This window comes from Chiloscyllium punctatum, chromosome 7, assembly GCF_047496795.1.
Source record: "Chiloscyllium punctatum isolate Juve2018m chromosome 7, sChiPun1.3, whole genome shotgun sequence".
In the NCBI taxonomy this organism is placed as follows: Eukaryota; Metazoa; Chordata; class Chondrichthyes; order Orectolobiformes; family Hemiscylliidae; genus Chiloscyllium; species Chiloscyllium punctatum.
Window position 1 is genome coordinate 68,448,506 of NC_092745.1, and position 27,758 is coordinate 68,476,263.

General features: G+C 45.3%; 2 protein-coding genes across 5 annotated transcripts in view; one reads left to right on the plus strand and one right to left on the minus strand.

Moving 5' to 3' along the window:
- cdc73 (cell division cycle 73, Paf1/RNA polymerase II complex component, homolog (S. cerevisiae)) overlaps positions 1–1,812 on the minus strand; it is a 326,652-nt gene extending 324,840 nt beyond the window's left edge. The window contains exon 1 of the mRNA XM_072573909.1: positions 1,640–1,812. Coding sequence (XP_072430010.1) covers positions 1,640–1,770 — 131 coding nt within the window. The 5' untranslated portion in view covers positions 1,771–1,812. The remainder of the gene's footprint in view (positions 1–1,639) is intronic.
- The window catches only part of glrx2 (glutaredoxin 2), a 51,575-nt gene continuing 24,935 nt past the window's right edge, over positions 1,119–27,758 (plus strand). For 3 of the 4 annotated variants that reach the window (XR_011961119.1, XR_011961118.1, XM_072573910.1), the window contains exons 1-2: positions 20,541–20,615; positions 21,097–21,202. Coding sequence is in view for 2 of the 4 variants with exons in the window: in XM_072573910.1 (XP_072430011.1) it covers positions 20,557–20,615; positions 21,097–21,202 (165 nt within the window). In the remaining 2 variants the exon portion in view is untranslated. Of the gene's footprint in view, positions 1,178–20,540; positions 20,616–21,096; positions 21,203–27,758 lie in introns of those variants that run through there. The other variant, XM_072573911.1, reaches the window with a different exon arrangement.

The window sequence follows — 27,758 nt, forward strand, 5'->3', positions numbered from 1 at the left end:
TCTCTCTCATCCGCTGCACCCAATCTTTTGGGTTCACCACCAGCTGCAATTGATATTGCTGTCCTTTCTGCAATTGACAATGATTCCAAATCAATGTTGAAGTTGCTTCCCAAGGAGGGTGCTTGTGCTATCAAAACAGCAAGAAAATATCATGTACTAAATTTCTAGGAAGCTACAATTCCAATTCAGCTGTATTCCTGCAAACACCAGAGACTCTGTACACACTTAATTATCTGGCTTCAATATTGTAATTGGAATGTATCCTATGATGAGAAAGACCACAACATAAGAGTAGGAGTGAGACCATTCAGCCCATCGAGGCCACTCCGTCATTCAATCATGGCTGATGGGCTCTTCACCGCCATTTACCCACACTCTCCCCGTACCCTTAATTCCTTGCGAGATCAAGAATTTATCAATCTCTGCCTTGAAGACATTTAACATCCCGGCCTGCACTGCGCTCCGTGACAATGAATTCCACAGGTCCACCACTCTCTGGATGAAGAAATGTCTCCTCATTTCTATTCTAAATTGACCCCCTCTAATTCTAAGGCTGTGACCACAGGTCCTAATATCCTGCCTGACAGAAACAAATTCCCAGTGTCCACCCTTTCTAAGCCATACATTATCTTGTAAGTTTATATGAGAATTCCCCTCAACCTTCTAAACTGTAATGAATATAATCCCAGGATCCTCAGCCATTCATCCATATGTTCCATATTCATCCAGAAAGTGCACTCCATATCAAGTAATCACATGGCCTAGTTTTGAAATTTTCTCAAAGTTACTTAGGAAGCTATTTGGATGTTCTGGAAATGTGAATTTCCTGGTTCACTAAAGCATCAGTTTCTTTTTGAATAATTTCAATACCTCAAAAGCACTTAATGTATTTAGTTTTCAGCAGTATCTATTACGCAATAAAACACAAGGGCTACTGCATTTCCCAGTCAGTAATATTAGCCAGCATATGGAAAGTACACTCTTCTTCCATAATGCTCAATAACCCCTAAAAAGAAACAGAGCGACCGGAAGTGGCACATAGCAATTCGTTTCAACATCTCATCCGACAATCGGAAGTTTATAACAAATGTAACTATAACGCATTCTAGCTGGTGGATGGAAAGTCTTTGCACATGAAAAACCTCGGCTACACCATCTCAGTGCAAAACAAAATCGCGTGAGTTTGTTTAAAGGTAAAAGCTTCGATCAATTTAAAGTCATGCAAACTACTTGAGAAAAATTGCAAAAAAAAGTCGAGAAAAGTTTGCGCCAATAGCCTTTTCGCCGAGTTTACTCAGACAGAGGCGAGATCGCTTTGATCAGTAGGTTTTTTTTGTTGTGAAAGAGTGATATTAGTGATCGCTTTTCCCAAACCACGGCTACTGTGTGTTAAACATGCAAACACGATTCCCTGCGTTTTCTATTTATAGTTGACACTGGAAGGGACTTGGTTGGCGACGTGATCAGTGAAATTGACGACAGTTGCCCGCCAGCAGCTCCCCTGACCCCCGCACATGCTGCTCAAACTCCACTCAACTCCTCACCCCGGAGTGCACCTTCCCCCACCATCCCAGTGTTTACCTCCCACCCTGCACATCCACCGGTTCATCCACGCGGCACCCGGGCGGACACCACTCACCCCCAGATCACATAATTCGTCTTCACATTCTTCGGCCAGGAAAACTCTCCGAAGATGACCTCGTCCCCTTTCACCACAATCTCCTTCTTCTGGATGTTGTATTGACGCAGTACGCTCAGCACATCCGCCATCTTGCCTCGGCCCCTAACAACCGGGTCCTGAGAGCCGGGGCTGTCCCGCTGCACTGCCTGTCGAGAAGGAAGCGGAACAGGACCCCCTCCTCCTCCCTCCCGGAGCCGCCCGCGCGGACTGCCTGAACGGGCGGAAACGAAGACGCCGATGTTCGCGCTGTGGTCGAGTGGCGTTGCCGGCTGAGGATCAAATTCGGGAGAACTACAAGTTGTAAGGGGTGGGGAAACAAAAAAAAATACACGGGGAAGCTCACTCTTTCATTTTAAATGAGGACTGGTGATAAAGTGGTTGTCGTGTCTGCGGGTCTCCATTGACAACGCTTCCCAGGAGGTGGAGACAGGCGCCACACCAGCAACTTGTAGCTGAAAGCACCCAGAGCTTACTAACTAGCGAAACCACGAACTAACCAATTCACGAAATCGCTCAGTAATTTGTTAACTAGAGAACCAAATTACTAATGCGGTAATGTATATACTAGAGGTAATTAATTCATTATCCAACTAACCCAATAACTAGATAATTAATTCACTAACTAATCCACTAGCCAGATAACCATTCCACTCACTAGATAACTAATTCAAATGTTTGCCTTCGTGGCCCAGTCAGCTTGCTGTGAGTCTCACTTAACTGATAGTATTAGTTCAGGTCATGGATAAAGACTCTCAACCTTCTGGTGGTCAATCCTCTGGAAGAAGAGGCAGTTTTGGACGGTGTTAAGTGTAACGATTAACATTTAGGTTTATGAGTTGCAAAGAAGTTCTACACACATTAACAAATGAGCGAGTCTGCACATCCTTTTAGGGTGAATTTGGGATAACACGATTGAGAATCGTGTTTTTATTAAATAGAAAAAAGTTCATTGACATCAAACCACTGTCAATATGATCAAATCTATCAAAATACTGATGCCTAATCGTTTAAAATGCGAAATGAATCAAAATTTATACTTGCCATATTTAAGACCTTTCATTTTAAGTGATTTTGATTTAGTTCACTGATCAGCAGTAACACCTCATTAATTATAGATTAAAATTTGTGATAAATATACTCCACACCACTATTCTCGTGAATCCAGATTCTAGCTTTCCTTGTACGTTCACTCATCCACGTAGGCAACATTACAAACCTCTGAAACAATAGGTCATTTATTATGCTTTTCCAATCAATCTCAATTTTCCACAGATTTAACAAATTGTAACTATGGCAACCCATGTTTTCATTGTTCTCAGTTATTCTGAACTCCACAGGCCCCTTGTACTACACAGAATTGACTTTAAAATTGTCACCATTATTTAAAGTGTCTCCATGACCTCATCTAACTCAATACCAGTCACCTCCAGATGTATTACCATACTCCTTCATGAACGATAGACCTTTCATTTGAACCTCTTTTCTGCCACGCCACCATGATGAGTTCTCCTTTAACTTTAGGCTGCTTCTACTGTTTAGCTCCCTAAATGTAAGCTCCCTCAAAAAATTCTATCGAGCTATTTCTTTCGTTCATCCTCTAATCACTTCAACTTCTCTTTTGTATTTGCAGTTTATTTTTGCTTTAATGTAAATTTGGAATTTTTTTTCTTGAATGAATACTTTAGAAAAGTAAACTGTTGAGAAATGTATAGCTGCATTTTAAGGTTGGAGACAAAAAAATGCAGATGCTGGAATCCAAGGTAGATGAGCAGGAGGCTGGAATAAGGCAGCAAGCCAGGCAGTAACAGGAGGTGGAGAAATCAACGTTTCAGGTGTAACTCCTCTTCAGGACTGGGGTTGGGTGTACGGGGAGCTGCAAATAAAGGGAGTGGGAAGGCAGGGTGGTGAGGTGGGGATAGGTGAACACAGGTAGAGGGTTCAACGTGGTTGGTCAATGGGAGGAATGAATCCAGTCGGTGGCTAGAAGGAAGGGTCAATGAGAGGAATGGAGAGGTAATGGGAAAGAAGTCTGGTGATGGGAAGGGACGTTATTTGAAATTGGAGAACTCAGTGTTGAGTTCTCTGGGCTGTAGGTTGCCCAGGTGGAAGATGAACATGAGCATCTCAGCCGACCCACAGGGGCTGATCTGACCTCCCAGTCACCACCCGTTTTAATTCCCCTTCCCACTCCCTTTCTGACATGACCATCCTTGTCCTCCTCCTTTATCAGAATGAATCAAACTGCAAATTAGAGGAACAACACCTCATCTTCCGCCTGGGCAGCCTGCAGCCCAGAGGACTCAACATTGAGTTCTCCAAAGTCAAATAATCTCCCTTCCCAGCCCCTCCCCCCTCCATTTCATTCCTTTCATCGACCCTTACTTCTAGCCACCATCTGGATTCATTCCTCCTATTGACCAACAGGGTGGTACCCTCTACCTGAACTCCCTGCCCCGCACCCCCTTTATCTGCAGCTCCCCTTACACGCACGCTCAGTGGTGAAGAAGAATTATACCCAAAACATCCACCTCCTAATGCTGCATATTAAGGTTGGGCAGAGCTAGAATATTTACAGTTTTTCTATTTTGAAATAATTGTGTTAGTTAGAGAGTATTTAGACAATTAATTCTTGTCCAAGAAGTCATAGAGTCACAAGATCTACAATATAGGAAAAGGTCCTTTGGCCCAATCTGCGCCAGTCAAAGCAACCACTTAACCATTCTCGTTCTCTTTATCAGGACTTGGCCCGTTGCAGTATATAGGTAAAAACAAGGACTGTAGATGCTGGAAACCAGAGTCTGGATTAGAGTGGTGCTGGAAAAGCACAGCAGTTTAGGCAGCATCTAAGGAGCAGTAAAATTGACGTTTCGGGCAAAAGCCTTCATCAGGAATACAGGCAGAGTGCCTGAAGGGTGGAGGGATAAATGAGAAGATGGTGGGGGTGGGGAGAAAGTAGCATAGAGTACAATGGGTGGATGGGGGTGGGATGGAGGTGATAGGTCAGAGAGGAGGGTGGAGTGGATAGATGGAAAAGAAGATAGGCAGGTAGGACAAGTCATGGGGACAGTGCTGAACTGGAAGTTTAGAACTGGGGTGAGGCGGGGAAGGAGAAATGAGGAAACTGTTGAAATCCAGATTAATTCCCTGGGGTTGAAGTGTTCCGAGGCGGAAGATGAGGCATTCTTCCTCCAGGCGTTGGATGGTGAGGGAGCGGCGGTGAAGGAGGCGCAAGACCTCCATGTCCTCGGCAGAGTGGGAGGGGGAGTTGAAATGTTGGGCCACAAGGTGGTGTGGTTGATTGGTGTTGGTGTCCCAGAGATGTTCCCTAAAGCGCTCTGCTCGGAGGCGTCCAGTCTCCCCAATGTAGAGGAGACCGCATCGGGAGTAACGGATACAATAAATGATATTGGTGGATGTGCAGGTAAAACTTTGATGGATGTGGAAGGCTCCTTTAGGATATTGAATGGAGGTGAGGGAGGAGGTGTGAGCACAGGTTTTGCAATTCCTGCAGTGGCAGGGGAAGATGCCAGGATGGGAGGGTGGGTTGTAGGGGGGCATTGACCTGACCAGTTAGTCACGGAGGGAACAGTCTTTGAGGAAGGCGAAAAGGGGTGGGGAGGGAAACTATATCTCTGGTGGTGGGGTCCATTTGGAGGTGGCGGAAATGTCGGCCGATGATTTGGTTTATGTGAAGGTTGGTATGGTGGAAGGTGAGCACCGGGGGGGTTCTGTCCTTGTTACGGTTGGAAGGGTGGGGTCTGAGGGCGGAGGTGCGGGATGTGGACGAGATGCGTTGGAGGGCATCTTTAACCACGTAGGAAGGGAAATTGCGGTCTCTAAAGAAGGAGGCGTGTGTTCTGTGGTAGAACTGGTCCTCCTGGGAGCAGATAGGGCAGAGGTGGAGGAATTGAGAATACGGGATGGCATTTTTGCAGGAAGTAGGGTGGGAAGAGGTGTAATCCAGGTAGCTGTGGGAGTCGGTGGGTTTGTAAAAAATGTCAGTGTCATGTCGGTCGTCATTATTGGAGATGGAGAGGTCCAGGAAGGGGAGCGAGGTGTCAGAGATGGTCCAGGTGAATTTAAGGTCAGGGTGGAATGTGTTGGTGAAGTTGATGAATTGCTCAACCTCCTCGCGGGAGCATGAGGTGGCGCCAATGCAATCATCAATGTAGCGGAGGAAGAAGTGGGGAGTGGTGCCGGTGTAACTACGGAAGATGGACTGTTCTACGTAGCCAACAAAGTGACAGACATAGCTGGGGCCCATACGGGTGCCCATGGCTACCCCTTTGGTCTGGAGGAAGTGGGAAGATTCGAAGGAGAAATTGTTAAGGGTGAGGACCAGTTTGGCCAAACGAATGAGAGTGTTGTTGGAAGGATACTGTTGGGGACATCAGGAGAGGAAGAAATGGAAGGCTTGGAGGCCCAGGTCATGGCGGATGGAGGTGTAGAGGGACTGGATATCCATGGTGAAGATGAGGCGTTGGGGGCCAGAGAAACGGAAGTCTTGGAGGAGATAGAGAGCATGGGTGGTGTCTTGAACATATGTGGGTAGTTCCTGGACTAGGGGGGATAGGACAGTGTCGAGGTAGGTAGAGATGAGTTCAGTGGGGCAGGAGCATACTGAGACAATGGGTCGGCCAGGGTGCTCAGGCTTGTGGATCTTGGGAAGGAGGTAGAACCGGGCAGTGCGGGGTTCCTGGACTATGAGGTTGGAAGCTGTGGGTGGGAGATCTCTTGAGGTGATGAGGTTCTGTATGGTCTGGGAGATGATGGGAGGTGGGGTCATGGTCGAGGGGGCGGTAGGAGGTGGTGTCCTCGAGTTGGCGTCTGGCTTCAGCGGTGTCAAGGTCAGTGCGCCAGACTACCACTGCGCCCCCTTTATCTGCTGGCTTGATGGTGAGGTCGAGATTGGAGCAAAGGGATTGGAGGGCTGCGCGTTATGAGGGTGAGAGGTTGGAGTGGGGGAGAGGGGTAAACAGGTTGAGGTAATGTCCCGGCGGCAGTTGGCAATGAGAGGTCGAGGGCGCGTAATAGGCCAGCACGGGGTGTCCAGGTGGATGGAGTGTGTTGGAGGCAGGCGAAGGAGTCCTCGGAAGGTGCGCGGGAGTCCTGATTGTGAAAGTAAGCTCGGAGGTGGAGGCAGCGGAAGAAGTGTTCGACATCATGGCGTGTATTAAATTCATTGATGCGTGGGAGGAGGGGGATGAAGGTGAGTACTTTGCTGAGGACTAATCATTCGTCCTCAGTGTGGGATAGGTCTGGAGGGATGGTGAAAACTCGGCAGGGCTGGGAGCTGGGATCTGATGTGGGTGTGGAGCTGGGAATGGGGGCGGAGCCTATAATTGGAGTGGGTGTGGTGGTGGGGGGAATGGGGGTGGACCCATGAGCAGGGGTGGTGTTCCCCTCAGGGTTCTGGGGGGGTGGGGATGGTGACAGTGGGATCTGTGGGGGGCATGTCAGCAGAATACAGGTGAGTGGCGTTGGTGGGGGCGGAAGTGGTGGCAAACATGGCAGTATGGGGGGCAGAAGTTACTGAGTATGTGACATCAGCGATGATGTGAGGTGCGGAAGTGATGTCACATATGGTGCATGAGGAACTGTGAGGGGTGGAAGTGGCTGTGGAAGCGGCCATGATGGGGGGTGGAATTGATGTCTTCAATCAGCGTGGGGATAGTGGCTGCACCAGCCGCATGGCTAATGACAGTTCCAGAGGTCAGGGGAATCTTCTGGAATGTTTGAGGAGTGCTGGTCACATCCATCAATATCATTTATTGTATCCGTTGCTCCCGATGCGGTCTCCTCTACTCCTAGCAGAGTGCTTTAGGGAACATCTCTGGGACACCAACACCAATCAACCCCACCGCCCTGTGGCCCAACATTTCAACTCCTCCTCCCACTCTGCCAAGGACATGGAGGTCCTGGGCTTCCTTCACCACCGCTCCCTCACCACCCAATGCCTAGAGGAAGAGTGCCTCACCTTCCACCTCGGAACACTTCAACCCCAGGGCATCAATGTGGACTTCAACAGTTTCCTCACTTCCCCTTCCCCCACTTCACCCCAGATCCAAACTTCCAGTTCAGCACTGTCCCCATGACTTGTCCTACCTGCCTATCTTCTTTTCCACCTATCCACTCCACCTTCGTCTTTGACCTTCATCCCACCCCCATCCACCCATTGTACTCTTTGCTACCTTTCCCCACCCTCCTCCCTGACCTATCACCTTCATCCCCACCCCCACTCACCTATTGTACTCTATGCTACTTTCTCCCCACCCCCACCCTCCTCTCATTTATCTTTCCACCTTTCAGTCACTCTGCCTGTATTCCTGATGAAGGGCTTTTGCCCGAAACGTCAATTTTACTGATCCATGGATGCTGCCTGAGCTGCTGTGCTTTTCCAGCACCACTCTGATCCAGAATCCATTGCATTATATGCCTTGGCATTATAAGCACACGGGTTTCTGCCTCGACCACCTCACAGGCAGTGAGCTCCAGATTCGCACCACCCTCTGAGTGAAAATTCTTTACTCACATCCCCTCTAAACCTTCTGTCTATTACCTTATATCTATGCCCCCAGTCCTTGATCCCTCCTCCAAGAAGAAAAATTCCTTTGTCTACCCTATGTATGCCCCTTATAATTTTGTGTATCTCAATCATGTCCTTCCAAAGAAAATAATCCCACTCTTATTCAATCTTTCTTCATAACTAAAATTCTCCAGCCCAGGTAACATGCCAGTAAATCCCTTTGCACCCTCCCCAGTGCAATCACATTGCTTCTATAAAGTGGTTTCCAAAACTGCATACTATATTCTACCTGCGGTCTAATCAACATTTCATACAACTCTGCCATAACCTCCCTGCTCTTAAACTCTGTGCCTCCACTAAGAGAGGCAAGTATCCATTTTTTTAACCCCTTTACCTACCTCTCCCACTACCTTAAGGGATTGGTGTACATGCACATCAAGTTCCCTCTGATCCTCTGTGCTTCCCAGAGTCCTATCATTCATCATGCCTTGCCTTGTTTGTCCTGCCCAAATGCATCACCTCACGCTTAACCAAATTGAAATCCATGTACCGGTGATCAGTTCATCTGACCACCCTGTCTCTATCATTCTGCATTCTAAGGCTATCCTCCTCCCTATTTAACACCCAATCAATTTTCACATCATCCTTGAACTTACTGATCAACCCTCTTATATTCAAGTCCAAATCATTTATATGTACCACAAACAGTAAGGGCCCTAACATTGATCCCAGCAGAACCCTACTGGACATCGCCTTCCAGTCACAAAAATACCTATTGTGCATCATCATCTGCTCCTGACAGTCAGCCAATTCAATTAACTACGTTTCCTTGGATCATAGAACATACAACAATGCAGCGCAGAACGGGTCCTTCGGCCCTCGATGTTACGCCAACCTGTGAACTATTCTCATCTCGTCCCCGTACACTATCCCAAAATCATCCATGTGCTTATCTAAGGATTGTTTAAATCTCCCTAATATGGCTGAGTTGACTACATTAGCAGGTAGGACCTTCCACGCCCTTACCATTCTCTGCGTAAAGAACCTGCCTCTGATATCTGTCTTAAATCCATCACCTCTCAATTTGTAGTTATGCCCTCTCGTATAAGCTGATGTTATCATCCTAGGAAAAAGTCTTTCACTGTCTACCCTATCTAATCCTCTGATCATCTTGTATGTCTCTATCGAATCCCCCCTTAGCCACCTTCTTTCCATTGAGAACAGACCCAAGTCTCTCAGCCTTTCCTCAAAAGACCTTCCCTCGGGACCAGGCAACATCCTGGTAAATCTCCTCTGCACCTTTTCCAATGCTTCCTCATCCTTCCTGTAATGGGGTAACCAGAACTGTACACAATATTCCAAGTGTGGCTGCACCAGCGTTTTGTATAGTTGCAGCATGATATTGCGGTCCCGGAATACAATCCCTCTACCAATGAAACCTAACACACCGTATGCCTTCTTAACAGCACTATCCACCTGGGTGGCAACTTTCAGGGATCTATGCACATGGACTCCAAGATCCTTCTGCACATCCACACTACAAAGAATCTTTCCATTGATGCAGTACTCTGCCTTCCTGTTATTCTTCCCAAAGTGCATCAACTCACATTTAGCTACATTGAACTCCATTTGCCACCTCTCAGCCAATTCTGCAATTTATCCAAGTCTCCCTGCAACCTGTAACTGTCCAGTTCTCGACCGACTTTAGTGTCGTCTGCAAACTTACTAATCCATCCACCTATGCCTGCGTCTAAGTCATTTATAAAAATGACAAACAGCAGTGGTCCCAAAACAGATCCTTGTGGCACACCACGAGTAACCGGATTCCAGACTGAATATTTTCCATCAACCACCACTCACTGCCTTCTTTCAGAAAGCCAGTTTCTAATCCAAACTGCTAAATCACCCTCAATTCCGTGCCTCTGCATTTTCTCCATCAGCCTACCATGTGGAACCTTATCAAAGGCTTTACTGAAGTCCATGTATACCATGTCAACTGCCCTACCCCCATTCACATGCTTGGTCACCTTCTCAAAAATTTCAGTGAGGTTTGTGAGACACGACCTGCCCTTGATGAAATAATGTTGACTATCCGAAATCAAATTGTTGCTTGCTAGATGATTATAAATCTTATTTCTTATAATCCTTTCCAAAACCTTTCCTACAACAGATGTAAGGCTCACTGGTCTATAATTACCCGGGTCATCTCTGCTGCCCTTCTTGAACAAGGGCACAATATTTGCAATCCTCCAGTCCTCAGGTAATAAACTTGTAGACAATGATGACTCAAATATCAAAGCCAACGGCTCTGCTGTTTCCTCCCTAGCTTCCCAGAGAATCCTCCGATAAATCCCATCTGGCCCAGGGGACTTGTCTACTTTCACTCCTTCTGCAATTGATAACACCTGTATGTAACTAATGTCGATCCTTTCTAGTCTAATATCTTGTATCTCATTCTTCTGTACAATATTCTTCTTTTCCTGAGTGAACACCGATGAGAAATGTTCATTTAGCACCTCTCCGATCTCTATAGGGTCCACACTTAACTTCCCATTTCTGTCTTTGACTGGCCCTATTCCTACCCTAATCATCCTTTTATTCCTCACATACCTAGAGAAAGCTTTAGGATTCTCCTTTATTCTATTTGCTAAAGACTGCTTGTGTGCTCTCTTTGCTCTTCTTAACTCTCTCTTTCACTCTTTCCTAGCTGATCTGTAACTCTCCATCGCTTCATCTGAACCATCTTGCCTCATCAACACATAAGCCTCCTTCTTCTTAACAAGAGATGCAATTTCTGTAGTAAACCAGGATTCCCTTACCTTATCATTTCCTCCCTGCCTGACAGGGACGTACCTATCAAGGACACGCAATATCTGTTCTTTAAACCAGCTCCACATTTCGATTGTCTGCATCCCCTGCATTTTGCTACCTTATTCTATGCATCCTAATTCTTGCCTAATTGCATTATAATTTCCCTTGCCCCATCGATAACGCTTGACCTGTGGCATGTACCTATCCCTTTCCATCACTAAACTAAATACAACTGAATTATGGTCACTCTCTCCAAAGTGCTCAGCTACAACTAACTCAAACACCTGGCCTGGTTCATTACCAAGCACCAGATCCAGTGTGGCCTCCCCTCTTTTCGGCCCTTCGACATACTGTGTCAGGAAACCCTCCTGTACACATTGGACAAAAACTGATCCATCCAACGTACTAGAGCTATAACATATCCAATCAATGTTGGGGAAGTTAAAGTCTCCCATAATGACCACGCTGTTCCTTTCACTCTTACTCAAAATAATTTTGCTAATCCTCTCTTCCATCTCCCTGGAACTCTGCGGAGGCCTATAAAAAAAACTCCAAGCAGTGTGATCTCTCCTCTCCTGTTTCTAACCTCAGCCCACACTACCTCAGTAGACGAGTCCTCATCAAATGTTCTCTCAACCACCGTTATACTATCTTTGACTAACAAGGCCACGCCTCCCCCTCTTTCACCGCCTTGCCTGTTTTTAATGAAAGATCTAAACCCTGGAGCCTGCAACATCCATTCCTCACCCTGCTCTATCCATGTCTCTGAAATGGCCACAGCATCGAAGTCCCAGCTACCTATCCATGCTGCAAGCTCACCTACCTTATTTCGGATACTTCTGGCATTGGAGTAGACACACTTCAAACCAGCACATTCCTGTGGCTGCGAAATCCTGTCCCTGTCCTTCCTACTCTCATCCTCCTGTGCACTGCAACTACACCTCTGGTTCCCATCGCCCTGCTGAGCTAGTTTAAACCCACCTGAATAGCACCAGCAAATTTCCCACCCAGGATATTCGTACCCCTCTGGTTCAAGTGAAGACCGGCCTGTTTGTACAGTTCCCACCTTCCCCAGAATGAGTCCCAATTATCCAAAAACCTGAAACCCTCCCTCTTGCACCACACTTGCAGCCACGTGTTCAGCTGATATCTCTCCCTATTCCTTGCCTCACTATCACGTGGCAAGGGTAACAAACCAGAGATAACAACTCTGTTTGTTCTAGCTTTCAGCTTCCATCCTAGCTCCCTGAAATCCTGCCTTACGTCCCTATCCCTCTTTCTACCAATGTCGTTGGTACAGACATGGACAACAACTTGAGGCTGGTCACCCTCTCCCTTCAGGACCCCAAAGATACGAACCAAAACATCACGGACCCTGGGAGGCAACACACCAACCGTGAGTCTTGTTTGTTCCCAACAAACCTTCTATCTGAGCCTCTAACTATTGAGTCCCCAACGACTAACACTCTCCTCCTTTCCCTCCTTCCCTTTTGTGCAACAGGGACAGGCTCTGTGCCAGAGTCCTGGGCTCCATTGTTTGCCCCTGGTAAGTCGTCCCCCTCAACAGTACCCAAAACGGTATACATGTTTTTCAGGGGTACGATACAGAGGATCCCTGCACTGACTGTTTTTTTACCTTTTGAATAGTCACCCAGCTTTCTTTTTGCCCATGATTAACTACTTCCCTGTAACTCCTATCTATCACATCCTCTGCCTCCTGAATGATCCGAAGTTCATCCAGCTCCCGCTCCAGTTCCCTGACACGGTCTTGGAGGAGCAAGAGTTGGGCGCACTTTCTGCAGATGTACTTGGATGGGACACTAATGGCGTCCCTGACCTCAAACATCATGCAGGAGGAACATTGCTCTCCCTGCACTGCCATCCCTGCTAGTCCCCTGGTCACAAAATAAAAAAGAGATGCTTACCTGATATGCCCCTGATCTTTAAGGTTAGAGGAGGTGGTTGGGTGGGGTCTCGGGTTGAGAAAACACTGTCTTATATAGCAAGATGAAAATAAATATAAGAAGTCCCTCCTTTCCCAGAAACCTCAGCTCTCTGACTCCAAATTTAAAAGCACAAATCAGTGACTCACCGCTCCCGGCAGGCCCCTGGTGCAAGCTCCCGCCCTTTGAGTTGCTACTGCTGCTGAAATACAGAAATGGAGGACTCCCATGCTCATGGTAAATTTTTAAGGGCTCAAATCAGTGGCTCACCGTTCCCGGCAGGCCCCTCGAGTTGTTGCTGCCGCTGAAAAACAGAAAAATCCCATGGAGTCATACCTTTGCCAGCAATCTCCAATGGGGGACTTTATCAAAAGCCTTGCTGAAGTCCATGTCGACGACATTGAATGTGCTGCTGTCATCTATACACCTGGTTACTACTTCAAAAAGCTCAATCAAGGTTGGTCAGACATGATCTCCTCTTTTAAAAAAATGCTGATTGTTCTTGATTAATCCCATCCTCTCCTAGTGCAGATTAATTCTATCCCTTAGAATTGCTTCCTATAGTTTCTCATCACTAACATTGACACGCTTCCAGTTTCTTGGTTTCGCCCATGCTTCTTTCTTGGATAATTGCACCATATTGCTCCTCCCCAGTTCTCTTGCACTTCTCCTGTAGCCAGAGAGGTATTGAACATTATTGGCAGCGCCCCTGCTATTTCATTTCTTGCCTTACTCAACAGCCTCCGTTACCTTTCATCCTGTCCTGGAGATTTATCTACTTTTAAGCCTGTTGGACGACTCAGAACTTCTCTGTTTATGATAATTTCTGTAGGTATATCACAGTCCTGTCATTGACACAAAGTATTCATTTAGAACCCTATGTGGTCCTTTGTCTCCATGTACAAATCATCATTGTGGTCCATAAATGGGCTGTATTCTTTCCCTCGTTACCCTTTTACCCTTAATGTATTTCCTTTATTTTCCTTTATTTTGTCGACGTTTATTCTGTCATGATTGCTTTTCGCTCTCCTAACTTCCTTTTTAAGATACCCCTTGTACATTCTGTCACAAGGTCATGTTGACCTTGATTTAGATTGCAAATACCTATATATTGTAGGATATGATCTTTGCCTCAATACGTTGTATTGACTAAGCAAGTAGTGAATCTACAATTTTCCAGTTGATATCTTTTCAGTTTACTAAAAACACCGGAAAATAAATTCATTGCTTAGTTTCTCAATACATCACAGCAAATTGTGGAGAGACATCAGTTCAAACTCTGACGCTACTAGGTACCTTTTGGCAACCATGGCTGGTGAAGAAATAAAAAGCAGAGCCTTTGCATCTTCCAACAGCAATGGGTTTTCAACTAGCTGTCTTTTTACACATGTCTGTCTTTTTACACTAGCTGTCTTTTTGTGGGCACAGTGGTTAGCACTGCTGCCTCACAGCGCCGAGACCCGGGTTCAATTCCCGCCTCAGGCGACTGACTGTGTGGAGTTTGCACATTCTCCCCGTGTCTGCGTGGGTTTCCTCCCACAGTCCAAAAATGTGCAGGTTAGGTGAATTGGCCATGCTAAATTGCCCATAAGTGTTAGGAGTAGGGGAATGGGTGTGGATGGGTGCGCTTCGGCGGGTCGGTGTGGACTTGTTGAGCCGAAGGGCCTGTTTCCACGCTGTAAGTAATCTAAAAAAACAAACATTTTAACATTGGTTTGGAAATTAGAATAAAAGTGAAAATGCACCATTAAAATCCATACATCTGTGCATAATCTAAAGGAATGTCAGTGTCAATTACTGACACAGCTTGATGACTGTGCTGTTCTTCAAATAAGACACTAAACTGAAGCACCAGCTACTTGTAAAGTTATTCAAATGGGTAATAAAGATCATGTGCAATGGAAATGGCTGACCCAACACAGGAGTATAACAGACAACCCTTGAGCATATTCATCCAACTAATATTACCCCCAAACAAAGTTTAATTGGTCATTATTAACTGTGTCGATGGATGGTCACTGATAGGGAATGCCCAGACCTGTTTACAGACACTACAATAAAAGCAAAATACTGTAGATGCTGTAAATCTGAAATATAAATAGAAAATGCCAAAAATACTCAGCAGCTCTGGCAGCATCTTTGGGGAGAGAAACAGAGTTGATGTATCAAGTAGAGTATAATTTTGTATGATTAAGCTTTCCTTAATTATCGTCATAGGTGCCATATTTCAATTTGAATCACTGGCATCTGCCATAGATATAAACCTGGAAAATAAAAGATATGTTATAAGTAACAGTTTGGGGTGTTGACCTCTAATACAAAAATCCATGGCTGTTTTTATCATTGTAATCAATATTTGTGTGTTTTAATCACCAGCAGTCTGCTGACGGTTGATTTCTGCCAACACTCTTTCACGTGGCTTAGGTATCCTCTTCATGGTGATATTTTCAAATCAATCTATTCACGATGTTATTATACACCTGTGGAGTTTCTCAGCCTACTCCAAGTTGCAAGCCATCAGAGAGCTTTGAGATCACCACTGGATTGTGATTGGACATAGGAGAATCATCAGTTGAGCTGAGCTGCACTATTGGTGCATTTTTATGTTGGCTTCAGCCAAACGCCAATTTAGTGCCTAGCCAACCAGAGTTATGACTGCTGCAAGCATCCAAGCCCCAGGCCAGGGAGTCTAGAACACAGTCATGATGACTGTGAAGAAGATATGCCAGAAAATCAGACGTTTATTGTGCAGCAGTTCATCTTGGATTGCTGAGGATTCCAGAAGGAAAACAAAAGCAGTGCAAGGCTTGCAGAAAAACAAGGACATTGCAGAGGGGGATTACATAGTCTAACCTGGATATTCTGCTGTGAAGAGGCAACTTCACCATCTCCAAGGTTAAGGAGGTGTTGGGTAGGCACCTCGTAGCAGATGTTATGTACACAAATGCTCTCCTGATGGTAACTAATGTTTAACCCCAGCAGTAAAGAGTGTGTTTTTGGCCATCCTACAGCAGCTCCCACTGCTCTTGGAAACATTCATGCCAGTCATTCTGGTTGATGACTTCAACTGCATTGTTGATGCAGTTGGGCGATCTCAAAGGGCTGATGTATTCCTGATGGAAACAGTTGAAGAAGTCAAGCAGCATCAAGAGGTCCTTCACTCTCAAAGTGTCCAGGTGATGAGACAGAGAGATGGGAAAACTGTCCTAACTCCAGAAAAGGATACAAAACCACTCCTGCAACAGACAATGGGAATCAGTGTCAAGGAATATCTCCAGTAGATGAAGAGCAAGCAAGCCCTGCTCTTTGCCTCAGAGGCCTCCATGATAAACTTCTGTTCCAGGATCCGTAACATGAAGCAGGATGAGACGTGCTCACCTTCATTTTTCCAGAAGGTGCATTGGGAGAACTTTGTGATCAGCAGCTTGAAGGAAGAGGATGGCTGTATAACATCACCTCAGTTGATATCCTGAGGCCTCCCGGTCATTCCTGTCCTCTATCACAAGTTCTTAGATGACAGCACACTGGAAATACTGGAGTAGCTGTTATCTCAGGATGATCTAACCAAGGCCCTCCAGTACTTTAAGAAGAGTAATATTCCTGGAACTGACAACTTTCCAGCTGAGTTGTATTCAACTCTCTGGGTCTTGATTGGCCAGATCCTGCTGGAGGAGTACAACAGTATGTTTTTAGCAGGTAGCATTTGCAAATCCATGAAGAAGAGTATCATCCCCCTCATCTACAAGTGGAAGGGGAGAGGGAGGAAATTAGAAATTGGTGACCAATTTCACTGTCAAATGTGGATTACAAAATCTTATCTGAGGTCATTGCCAAATAGGTCAGGTCTGCTCTGGGATTGGTGATTCCCCCTGACAAAACCTGTGCTGTACTGGGCAGGAAGATCTCAGAAAGTGTTGTGTTCCTCAGGAATATGATCACCTATGTGCAGGTAAAAACACCTGTTGTGTAGGACGGGGGTGGGGGGGTAAACACCATGGTTCATTAATCTGGACCAGGAGAATGCCTTTGGCAGGCTTTCACACACCTACATGAGGGATGTACTCTTCTAAATGGGCTTTGGGGATGGAATCTTCAATTGGCTTTGACTGCTGTTCACCAACATCAGTTTGCAATCGCAATCAAGGGAACAACTGGGAGACTGTGCTGTCGGTGGGCTTTTTGGCACACGGTTTGGCATAAAAGGATTTCCTGAATCTCAGGGTCAGATTGAGAAAGCTCCCTAATCAAATCTGGGCCCAGGCAAGGCTACCCACTGAGTCCTGCCTTGCTTGCGTATTGTACAGAGCATTCAGGAAGAATGCAACCTTGAAATTTGCAGGTAAAGGGGCGGCTTGAACATGGGAAGCCCTCAGAAATGAGATAACAAGAATCCAGAGAAAGTATATTCCTGTCAGGGTGAAAGGGAAGGCTGATAGGTATAGGGAATGCTGGATGACTAAAGAATTTGAGGGTTTAGTTAAGAAAAAGAAGGAAGTATATGTCAGGTATAAACAAGAGAGATTGAGTGAATCCTTAGAAGGGTATAAAGGAAGTAGGAGTATACTTAAGAGGGAAATCAGGAGGGCAAAATGGGGACGTGAGATAGCTTTGGCAAATAGAATTAAGGAGAATCCAAAGGGGTTTTACAAATATATTAAGGACAAAAGGATAACTAGGGAGAGAATAGGGCCCCTCAAAGATCAGCAAGGCGGCCTTTGTCTGGAGCCTCAGAAAATGGGGGAGATACTAAATGAATATTTTGCATCAGTATTTACTGTGGAAAATGATATGGAAGATATAGACTGTAGGGAAATAGGTGGTGACATCTTGCAAAATGTCCAGATTACAGAGGAGGAAGTGCTGGATGTTTTGAAACGGTTAAAGGTGGATAAATCCCCAGGACCTGATCAGGTGTACTCGAGAACTCTGTGGGAAGCTAGAGAAGTGATTGCTGGGCCTCTTGCTGAGATATTTGTATCATCGATAGTCACAGGTGAGGTGCCGGAAGACTGGAGGTTGGCTAACGTGGTGCCACTGTTTAAGAACGGCAGTAAAGAGAAGCCAGGGAACGATAGACCGGTGAGCCTGACCTCGGTGGTGGGCAAGTTGTTGGAGGGAATCCTGAGGGACAGGATGTACATGTATTTGGAAAGGCAAGGACTGATTCGGGATAGTCAACATGGCTTTGTGCGTGGGAAGTCATGTCTCACAAACTTGATCGAGTTTTTTGAAGAAGTAACAAAGAAAATTGATGAGGGCAGAGCAGTAGATGTGATCTATATGGACTTCAGTAAGGCGTTCGACAAGGAACCCCATGGAAGACTGATTAGCAAGGTTAGATCTCATGGAATACAGGGAGAACTAGCCATTTGGATACAGAACTGGCTCAAAGGTCGAAGACAGAGGGTGGTGGTGGAGGGTTGTTTTTCAGACTGGAGGCCTGTGACCAGTGGATTGTCACAAGGATCGGTGCTGGGTCCTCTACTTTTCATCATTTATATAAATGATTTGGATGCGAGCATAAGAGGTACAGTTAGTAAGTTTGCAGATGACACCAAAATTGGAGGTGTAGTGGACAGTGAGAAGGTTACCTCAGATTACAACAGGATCTTGACCAGATGGGCCAATAGGCTGAGAAGTGGCAGATGGAGTTTAATTCACATAAATGCGAGGTGCTGCATTTTGGGAAAGAAAGTCTTCGCAGGACTTATACACTTAATGGTAAGGTCATAGGGAGTGTTGCTGAACAAAGAGACCTTGGAGTGCAGATTCATACCTCCTTGAAAGTGGAGTCGCAGGTAGATAGGATAGTGAAGAAGGCATTTGGTATGCATTCCTTTATTGGTCAGAGTACTGAGTACAGGAGTTGGGAGGTCATGTTGCGGCTGTACAGGTCATTGGTTAGGCCACTTTTGGAACTTTGCATGCAATTCTGGTCTCCTTCCTATCGGAAAGATGTTGTGAAACTTGAAAGAGTTCAGAAAAGATTACAAGGATGTTGCCAGGGTTGGAGGATCTGAGCTACAAGCTGGGGCTGTTTTCCCTGGAGCATCGGAGGCTGAGGGGTGACCTTATAGAGGGTTACAAAATTATGAGGGGCATGGATAGGATAAATAGACAAAGTCTTTTCCCTGGGGTTGAGGAGTCCAGAACTACAGGGCATAGGTTTAGTGTGAGAGGGCAAAGATATAAAAGAGACCTCAGGGGCAGCATTTTCGGGCAGAGGGTGGTACGTGTATGGAATGAGCTGCCAGAGGAAATGGTGGAGGCTGGTACAATTGCAACATTGAAGAGGCATTTGGATGGGCATATGAATAGGAAAGATTTGGAGGGATATGGGCCGGGTGCTGGCAGGTGGGACTAGATTAGGTTGGGATATCTGGTCGGCATGGACGGGTTGGACCGAAGGGTCTGTTTCCATGCTGTACATCTCTGTGAAAGGGGTGACTATTCAAGACAGTGGAGGCTGCAAGTCAAAGCCTCCTTGTATGTGGATGATGTCACCATTTTCTGCTCCGATCTGCTGTTAGTGCGCAGACTCCTGAGCATCTGTTCAGTTCAAACCAGCCTCGGGAGCTCAGATAAATTGCGGCAAGAATGAGGCTATGTTCATTGGGAACTGGGCCAAACAATGTTTTATTCCCTTCATCGACAAGTCAGATTATCTGAAGGTGCTGGGAATATAGGAGAAAGTGAGGGCTGCAGATGCTGGAGATCAGAGTCGAGAGTGTGTTGCTGGGAAAGCACAGCCAGTCAGGCAGCATCCGAGGAGCAGGAGAATCGATGTTTCAGGCACAAGCCCTTCACCAGGAATTCCCTCAAACTTCCCTCAAAGCGCCTATCAGAGACTGTCATACATCTCCTTCTGGAGTGTGCCTTTGCAAAAAAAAATATCTGGAGAGAGATGGAGGTTTTGTTGAGTTTTGCCCCAAGCAACTCTGTGACAGATGACTCTCTGCTGCACAGTCTGTTCCCAGGCACTGCACCTTGAGGACCATCAACTTGATGAAAGATGCTCTTTGGTTTGCTCCAAACTTGTTGGTCTTCTCATGTAAAGAGTTGACCTTGTCTGAGGGTTGCAGGGGCACATTTCAGAGTCCAGGACTATGTGCTCAAGGACAACCTAATGCGTGGGGTAGCTGCTGCCAAGATGCAGTGGAGAAAGACCACCATCTTATAATGAGACCACCAAAGTATAATGAGGTTCTATTCAGTTTTCAATCTCTTGGTGTCTCAACATTAACGGAAATAGTTCCTGTGTAAGTAGAACATATCTTTGTTTTGTAACTGCAGGGAAGTTCAGAGGAAGGTCAAATTCTGATGAGTGGTTTGTATTTTCTCTACAAAGACTTTACAGAACTGTCTTAGGACCTATTGTATGTACTTATGAAGTTTTTTCATGATCAAATGTATTTTTGCAATAAAATATTAATGTCCCTCTGGAGTAGGGAGGACTTGAGAACCGGGTTGTCCTGGTTCAGAGGTAGAGACACTACCGCTGTTCAGCAAGAGTCTCGGAGTGTTGGAATGCTGCTGACGCAGTAGTGGCCCGTCATTGTGACGGCGCCTTTGAACTGAAGGTAGTAACAGAGGTGATGCACACGATGGTTCGTGCTGCTGCTCTAAGCACTGCCCGCTGCCTCGGAAGTTTGCGGTGAGGGCACGTTTCACACTCTGCGCCGATATTTCACTCGGGCTCATTAAACTCGACGTTTTCGCCTCTGATCGTCGGATTTCCCTGCGATTGCTCTCAAGATCACATGGGGCAAAGGGAAGAAACTTTTCCGCAAACTCCCCCGTGCACCTTGGCAGTGCAAAACTTCCTAGAAGCGTTTTCGGCTCGAATCCAGTAGATATTCCTAACCTTGTTTAACACGGGAACTTCATTTTTAAAATGGGGACTGCTGGAAATATTCAGCACATGAAAAAAAACTTGATGTTGCAGGACAGTGACGTGGAAATTGTGCATAGCAGATTCGCATTAGGTTTGGACAGCAAAACTAATCAGTCGGGTCGCGAAACCGTAATAAAACGCCCATTTACTTTGCTGATGAATATTTTTAAAACGTACAACTATGTCTAAAGCTTTATAATTTCATCTATTCCTGTTATACCTGAATAACGTGTTTAATCAGTTTTAGCAAGCACAGCAGTGCACGTCTGCTTCCTTTTGTGAAGATGGGACAGCTTTTTACCAAATTACCAGAAGAAAAACGCCAGGCTGCTTTGCATTTTATTCGCGTAAGTTTCATTTCGTTGTGTTCGTCTATACATCGGTTTTGTCCTTCGTACTGTTTCATTAGCTGTTGGTGTTCAGCCCAATCGACTGTTTCATTAATTCGTATTAGAAATACCCATTCCGAAGGCTTTGAAAATAATGGTTGCACCTCTTTGTTGGCTGTAGAGTCATTGGTGAAATGGCTACATTGGATTTGTCCCTGGTAGAAAATCTTCTGCGGGAAAGCACCTTTGAGCAGACATTCATCAGATTGAGTGATAGGTCCCTCGATACTGCAGATGGAGGACCCGATCTCTTAGCTGTCAGTTAACCTTGTTTAGCAGAATGCTTCATTGCCACAACTTTCAAACAAGCATCAAGATTTTTAAAAATTTCAACAATATGCCTTATTCATAAATACTTTGATGATCTATACAACTGGACATGCCATACATATGTAGACATTCCATTTCTTTGCATACCGAAACAGAGTAGTCATTCCAATTTACAGGTCGGTACGATTACATTTTTAGCTGAGGCGTCAGCAGAGCCCAAATGACTGCACAGGCCCCCTGTTCTTCTTAGGCAGGCAGATGTTACACGGTGGTCTTTCCCCACTGCACCTTGGCGGTAGCTGCCCCAAGCTTCAGCGCTTCCCTCAACACGTAGTCCTGGACCTTGGAATGTGCCAGTCTGCAACACTCAGTCGGGGTCAACTCCTTCAGCTGGAAGATCAACAGGTTTTGGACCACACAGAGAGCGTCCTTCACCGAGTTGATGATCCTCCAGGTGCAGTTGATGTTCGTCTCGGTGTGCGTCCCAGGGAACAGGCCGTAGAGCACGGAGTCCCGCGTCACGGCGCTGCTCGGGACGAACCTTGACAAACACCACTGCATTCTTCTCCAGACTTCCTCTGCATAGGCACATTCCACAAGGTGTGGAAACAAGCATCAAGATGCCTCTTGACTGGTGGTGAGAATGACTTTCTCTGTCAGATCTTTCTTCCTCCATGTGGCAGTCTCATCCTCTTTGCCTACTGACTTTGAGGTAACAGTGATAGGGAAGAAGCAATCAGCCCACTCCTTCTGAAATGTACCTGTACAAAGAAGGTCTGAACAGAGGTATAGCGGTTTTTGAAGATGTTCATTTCCAGGACCCCAAAAAGCCATGCTCCCTGATCTGCAGGCTGCTGTCAAGGCCACAAACTGAAACAAACATTGTAGCTGGTGGACTATTGACGTGGTGAAAGGCATCGCCGTTTTGCTGCATTTGGGATAAAGTTTCTCACATACCTGACAGAAGTATACACTGGTCCAACATGAGAGGGCTTTCAAAGACTGTCACAGCATTTTCTGTCTAATTTGTAAAGCTATGACATGACATTGATTTTAAAATTGAATTAATATATTATCATTGGGTAGAAGTGACCTGTACAAAAAGGATGGATTGTACTAAATTGGAAGCGAATTTGCTAGAGCTGCTTGGGAGGATTTAAACTAGTAAGGTGGGGGGATGGGACCCAGGGAGATAGTGAGGAAAAAGATCAATCTGAGATTGGTACAGTTGAGAACAGAAGCAAGCCAAACAGTCAGGGCAGGCAGGGGCAAGGTAGGACTAATAAATTAAACTGCATTGATTTCAATGCAAGGGGCCGAACAGGGAAGGCAGATTATTAGGAACATGGGACTGGGATATCATAGCAATTACAGAAACATGGCTCAGGGATGGGCAGGACTGGCAGCTTAATTTCAGGATACAAATGCTACAGGAAGGATAGAAGGGGAGGCAAGAGAGGAAGGGGAGTTGCATTTTTGATAAGGGATAGCATTACAGCTGTGCTGAGGGAGGATATTCCCGGAAATACATCCGGGGAAGTTATTTGGGTGGAACTGAAAAATAAGAAAGGGATGATCACCTTATTGGAATTGTATTATAGACACCCTAATAGTCAGAGGGAAATTGAGAAACAAACTTGTAAGGAGATCTCAGCTATCTGTAAGACTAATAGGGTGGTTATGGTAGGGGATGTCAATTTTCCAACCATAGACTGGGACTGCCATAGTGATAAAAGTTTAGATGGAGACAAATTTGTTAAGTGTGTACAAGACAATTTTCTGATTCAGTATGTGGATGTACCTACTAGAGAAGGTGCAAAACTTGACCTACTCTTGGGAAATAAGGCAGGGAAGGTGACTGAGGTGTCAGTGGGGGAGCACTTTGGGGCCAGCGACCATAATTCTATTCGTTTTAAAATAGTGATGGAAAAGGATAGACCAGATCTAAAAGTTGAAGGTCTAAATTGGAGAAAGGCCAATTTTGACAGTATTAGGCAAGAAATTTCGAAAGCTGATTGGGGGCAGATGTTCGCAGGTAAAGGGACGGCTGGAAAATGGGAAGCCTTCAGAAATAAGATAATGAGAATCCAGAGAAAGTATATTCCTGTCAGGGTGAAAGGAAAGGCTGGTAGGTATAGGGAATGCTGGACTAAAGAAATTGAGGGTTTGGTTAAGGAAAAGAAGGAAGCATATGTCAGGTACAGACAGGAGAGATTGAGTGGATCCTTAGAAGAGTATAAAGGAAGTAGGAGTGTACTTAAGAGGGAAATCAGGAGGGCAAAAAGGGGACATGAGATCGTTTTGGCAAATACAATTAAGAAGAATCCAAGGTTTTTACAAATACATTAAGGACAAAAGGGTAACTAGGGAGAGAATAGGGCCCCTCAAAGATCAGCAAGGCAGCCTTTGTATGGAGCCGCAGAAAATGGGGGAGATCCTAAGTTAGTATTTTGCATCAGTATTTATTGTGGAAAAGGATATGGAAGATATAGACTGTAGGGAAATAGATGGTGACATCTTGCAAAATGTCCAGATTACAGAGGAGGAAGTGCTGGATGTCTTGAAACGGTTAAAGGTGAATAAATCCCCAGGACCTAATCAGGTGTACCCTAGACCTCTGTGGGAAGCTAGAGGAGTGATTGCTGGGCCTCTTGCTGAGATATTTATATCATTGATAGTCACAGGTGAGGTGCCAGAAGACTGGAGGTTGGCAAATGTGCCACTGTTTAGGAAGGGTGCTAAAGACAAGCCAGGGAACTATAGACCGGTGAGGCTGACCTCGGGGGTGGGCAAGTTGTTGGGAGGAAATCTTGAGGGACAGGATGTACATGTATTTGGAAAGGCAAGGACTGATGAGGGATAGTCAACATGGCTTTGTGCGTGGGAAGTCATGTATCACAAACTTGATTGAGTGTTTTAAAGAAGTAACAAAGACAATTGATGAGGGCAGAGCGGTAGATGTGATCTATATGGACTTCAGTAAGGCGTTCGACAAAGTTCCCCATGGGAGACAGATTAGCAAGGTTAGGTCTCATGGAATATAGGGAGAACTAGGCATTTGGATACAGAACTGTCTCAAAGGTAGAAGATAGAGGGTGGTGGTGGAGGATTGTTTTTTAGATTGGAAGCCTGAGATCAGTGGAGTGCCACAAGGATCGGTGCAGGGTCCTCTACTTTTCATCATTTACATAAATTATTTGGATGCGAACATAAGAAGTAGTTAGTAAGTTTGCAGATGACACCAAAATTGGAGGTGTAGTGGACAGCGAAGAGGGTTACCTCAGATTACAACAGTATCTTCACCAGATGGGCCAATGGGCTGAGAAGTGGCAGATGGAGTTTAATTCAGATAAATGCGAGGTGCTGCATTTTGGGAAAGCAAATCTTAGCAGGACTTGTACATTTAATGGTAAGGTCCTAGGGAGTGTTGCTGAATAAAGAGACCTTGGAGTTCAGCTTCATAGCTCCTTGAAAGTGGAGTCGCAGGTAGATAAGATAGTGAAGAAGGCGTTTGGTATGCTTTCCTTTATTGGTCAGAGTATTGAGTACAGGAGTTGGGAGGTCATGCTGCGGCTGTTCAGGACATTGGTTAGGCCACTTTTGGAATATTGCGTGTCCTTCCTATCGGAAAGATGTTGTGAAACCTGAAAGGGTTCAGAAAAGATTTACAAAAATGTTGCCAGGGTTGGAGGATTTGAGCTATAAGGAGAGGCTGAACAGGCTGTGGCTGTTTTCCCTAGAGCGTCAGAGGCTGAGGAGTGACCTTATTGAGGTTTACAAAATTATGAGGGGCATGGATTGGGTAAATAGGCAAAGTCTTTTTCCTGGGGTCGGGGAGTCCAGAACTAGAGGGCATAGGTTTAGGGTGAGAGGGCAAAGATATAAAAGAGACCTCAGGGGCAACGTTTTCACACAGAGGGTGGTACGGGTTTGGAATGAGCTGCCAGAGGATGTGGTGGAGGCTGGCACAATTGCAACGTTTGAGAGGCATTTGAATGGATCTCTGAATAGGAATGGTTTGGAGGGATACGGGCCAGGTGCTGGCAGGTGGGACTAGATTGGGTTGGGATACCTGGTCGGCATGGACGGGTTGGACTGAAGGGTCTGTTTCCATAGTGTACATCTCTATGACTCTATGTGGTAGCATAGTCAAATATAAGTTGCATTGATGTTACCTTTGAGGTAGACAAACTCTTATGGCTAGGAGAAAGTGAGGACTGCAGATGCTGGAGATCAGAGCTTAAACTGTGTGGCTGGAAAAGCACAGCAGGTCAGGCAGCATCCAAGGAGCAAGAGAATCGACGTTTCGGGCATGAGCCCTTCTTCAGGAATGAGTGATTCCTGAAGAAGGGCTCATGCCTGCAACATCGATTCTCCTGCTCCTTGGATGCTGCCTGACCTGCTGCGCTTTTCCAGCAACACAGTTTAAACTCTTATGGCTGTTCACAGATATTAAGTTTTGTGGATGTCAAAATAAAAATGAAGGGTTTCAGGAAGCTTGTTTGAGTAAATGGACTTTGAAGACTCATTCAAAGTGAGTGGAAAGTGAATGGAAGCGAAAGCAGTTTCTATGTGGCTGAACAAAAAGCACTTGTTTTGAGGATCGCAGGGAGAAAGGAGTGTCAAAAAGGATGGAATTTGAGGCTATGGCTGAGGGCACTTTGGTTCCTTTATCTAAGCAAAGTATACTGGCATTGAAAGCAGTCCAGAAAAGGTCCACTAGGTTGATCCTGGGTATGGAGTGATTTTTGTATGAGAGATTGAGTCAGTTGGGCTTGTACTCTTCAGAGTTTAGAAGAATGAGAAAAACATATAAGATTCTTAGGAGGTTTGACGGGGTAGAGATGGTGTAATCTCAGAATAAAGGGTCACCCATTTAAGACAAGGATGAGGAGGAATTATTTTCTCTAAGGAAGTGAATTATGGAATTCTTTGCTGCAGAGCACTGTCGAGATTATGTCATTAAGTGTATTCAAAGTGGTGACTACTGTGGTACTACATGATCAGTGCTTCTTTCCAAGCCATTCACAATATATATTAGTGATTTAGATGAGGGCACAAAGAGATACGGGCCACATGCAGGCAAGTAGAATTAGTTTAGTTTGGCAAACGTATTTGGCATGGAAGAATTAGACTGAAGGAGCTGTTTCCATGCTGTCTGACTCTAAGTTGCAGAAGGTACAAAGCTGGGTGGGAGAATGAACCATGAGGAAGATAATTTAGTGTAATTTGGATAAGTTGCGTGAATAGGCAAATGCATAACAGATGAAATATAATGTGGATAAATATGAAGTTATCCATTTTGGAAGCAAAAGCAGGAAGGCAGGTTATTATTTCAATGGCTGTAGATTGGGAAAGGGGAGATTCAATGAAAACTGGCTGTTTTTGTACACCAGTCATCAAAGAATGGAGTTGCGACAGGCATTGAAGAAGGCAAAAGGTATGTTGGCCTTCACAGGAAAAAGCTGAGTACGGGAGTAGGAATATCTTGCTGCAATTGTACAGAACCTTGATGAGACCATACCTAGATTACAGTGTGTGGTTTGATCTCCTGTCCTGAGAAAGGATGTTCTGGCTATGGAGAGAATGCAAGATAGATTTACAAGACTGATTTGTGGGGTGGAAGGACTATAAATGAAGCAAAACTGGATTGGTATGGATTACATTTATAGGAGTTTAGAGGAATGAGGAGGGATCTTACAGAAACCTATATGATTTTAACAGATTGAGACAGCATAAATGCATGTAGGGTGTTCCCGATGACTGGTGAGTTCAGAACCAGGCGCCACAACTTAAGGATACAAGCTAGGCCTTTTAAGACTGAGCTGAGAGCAACTTTCTTCACTCAGACAGCAGTTAAGCCGAAATATTGAGTGTTTTCATATAGTCCTTAGGACTGGAGGGATCAAAGAGTATGTGGAGAAAGTGGGAGCGGTGTACTGAGTTGAATGATCAGCCATGATAGCTGACTCCTGTTCCTGTATTCTATGTTTATACACCTAAGACCAATTTTGTTGGGTTCGTTTTTACCAAGATATCTCATATTTGGCCTATGCCTCCACTGTGATCAATGTGGTTCAGATTTTGTGATAAGATTGGCAACAAAATGTCATGTATTCATTGCCGTTATCGCACTGAAAATGACAGCAAGTTCTAGAGGTGCACAGACTCAATGATGTGAAAATCCAGAATTTGCTATCAATGATTCTATAGTGTGTGCTTTTGCAATTCATCAGAGAGCAAT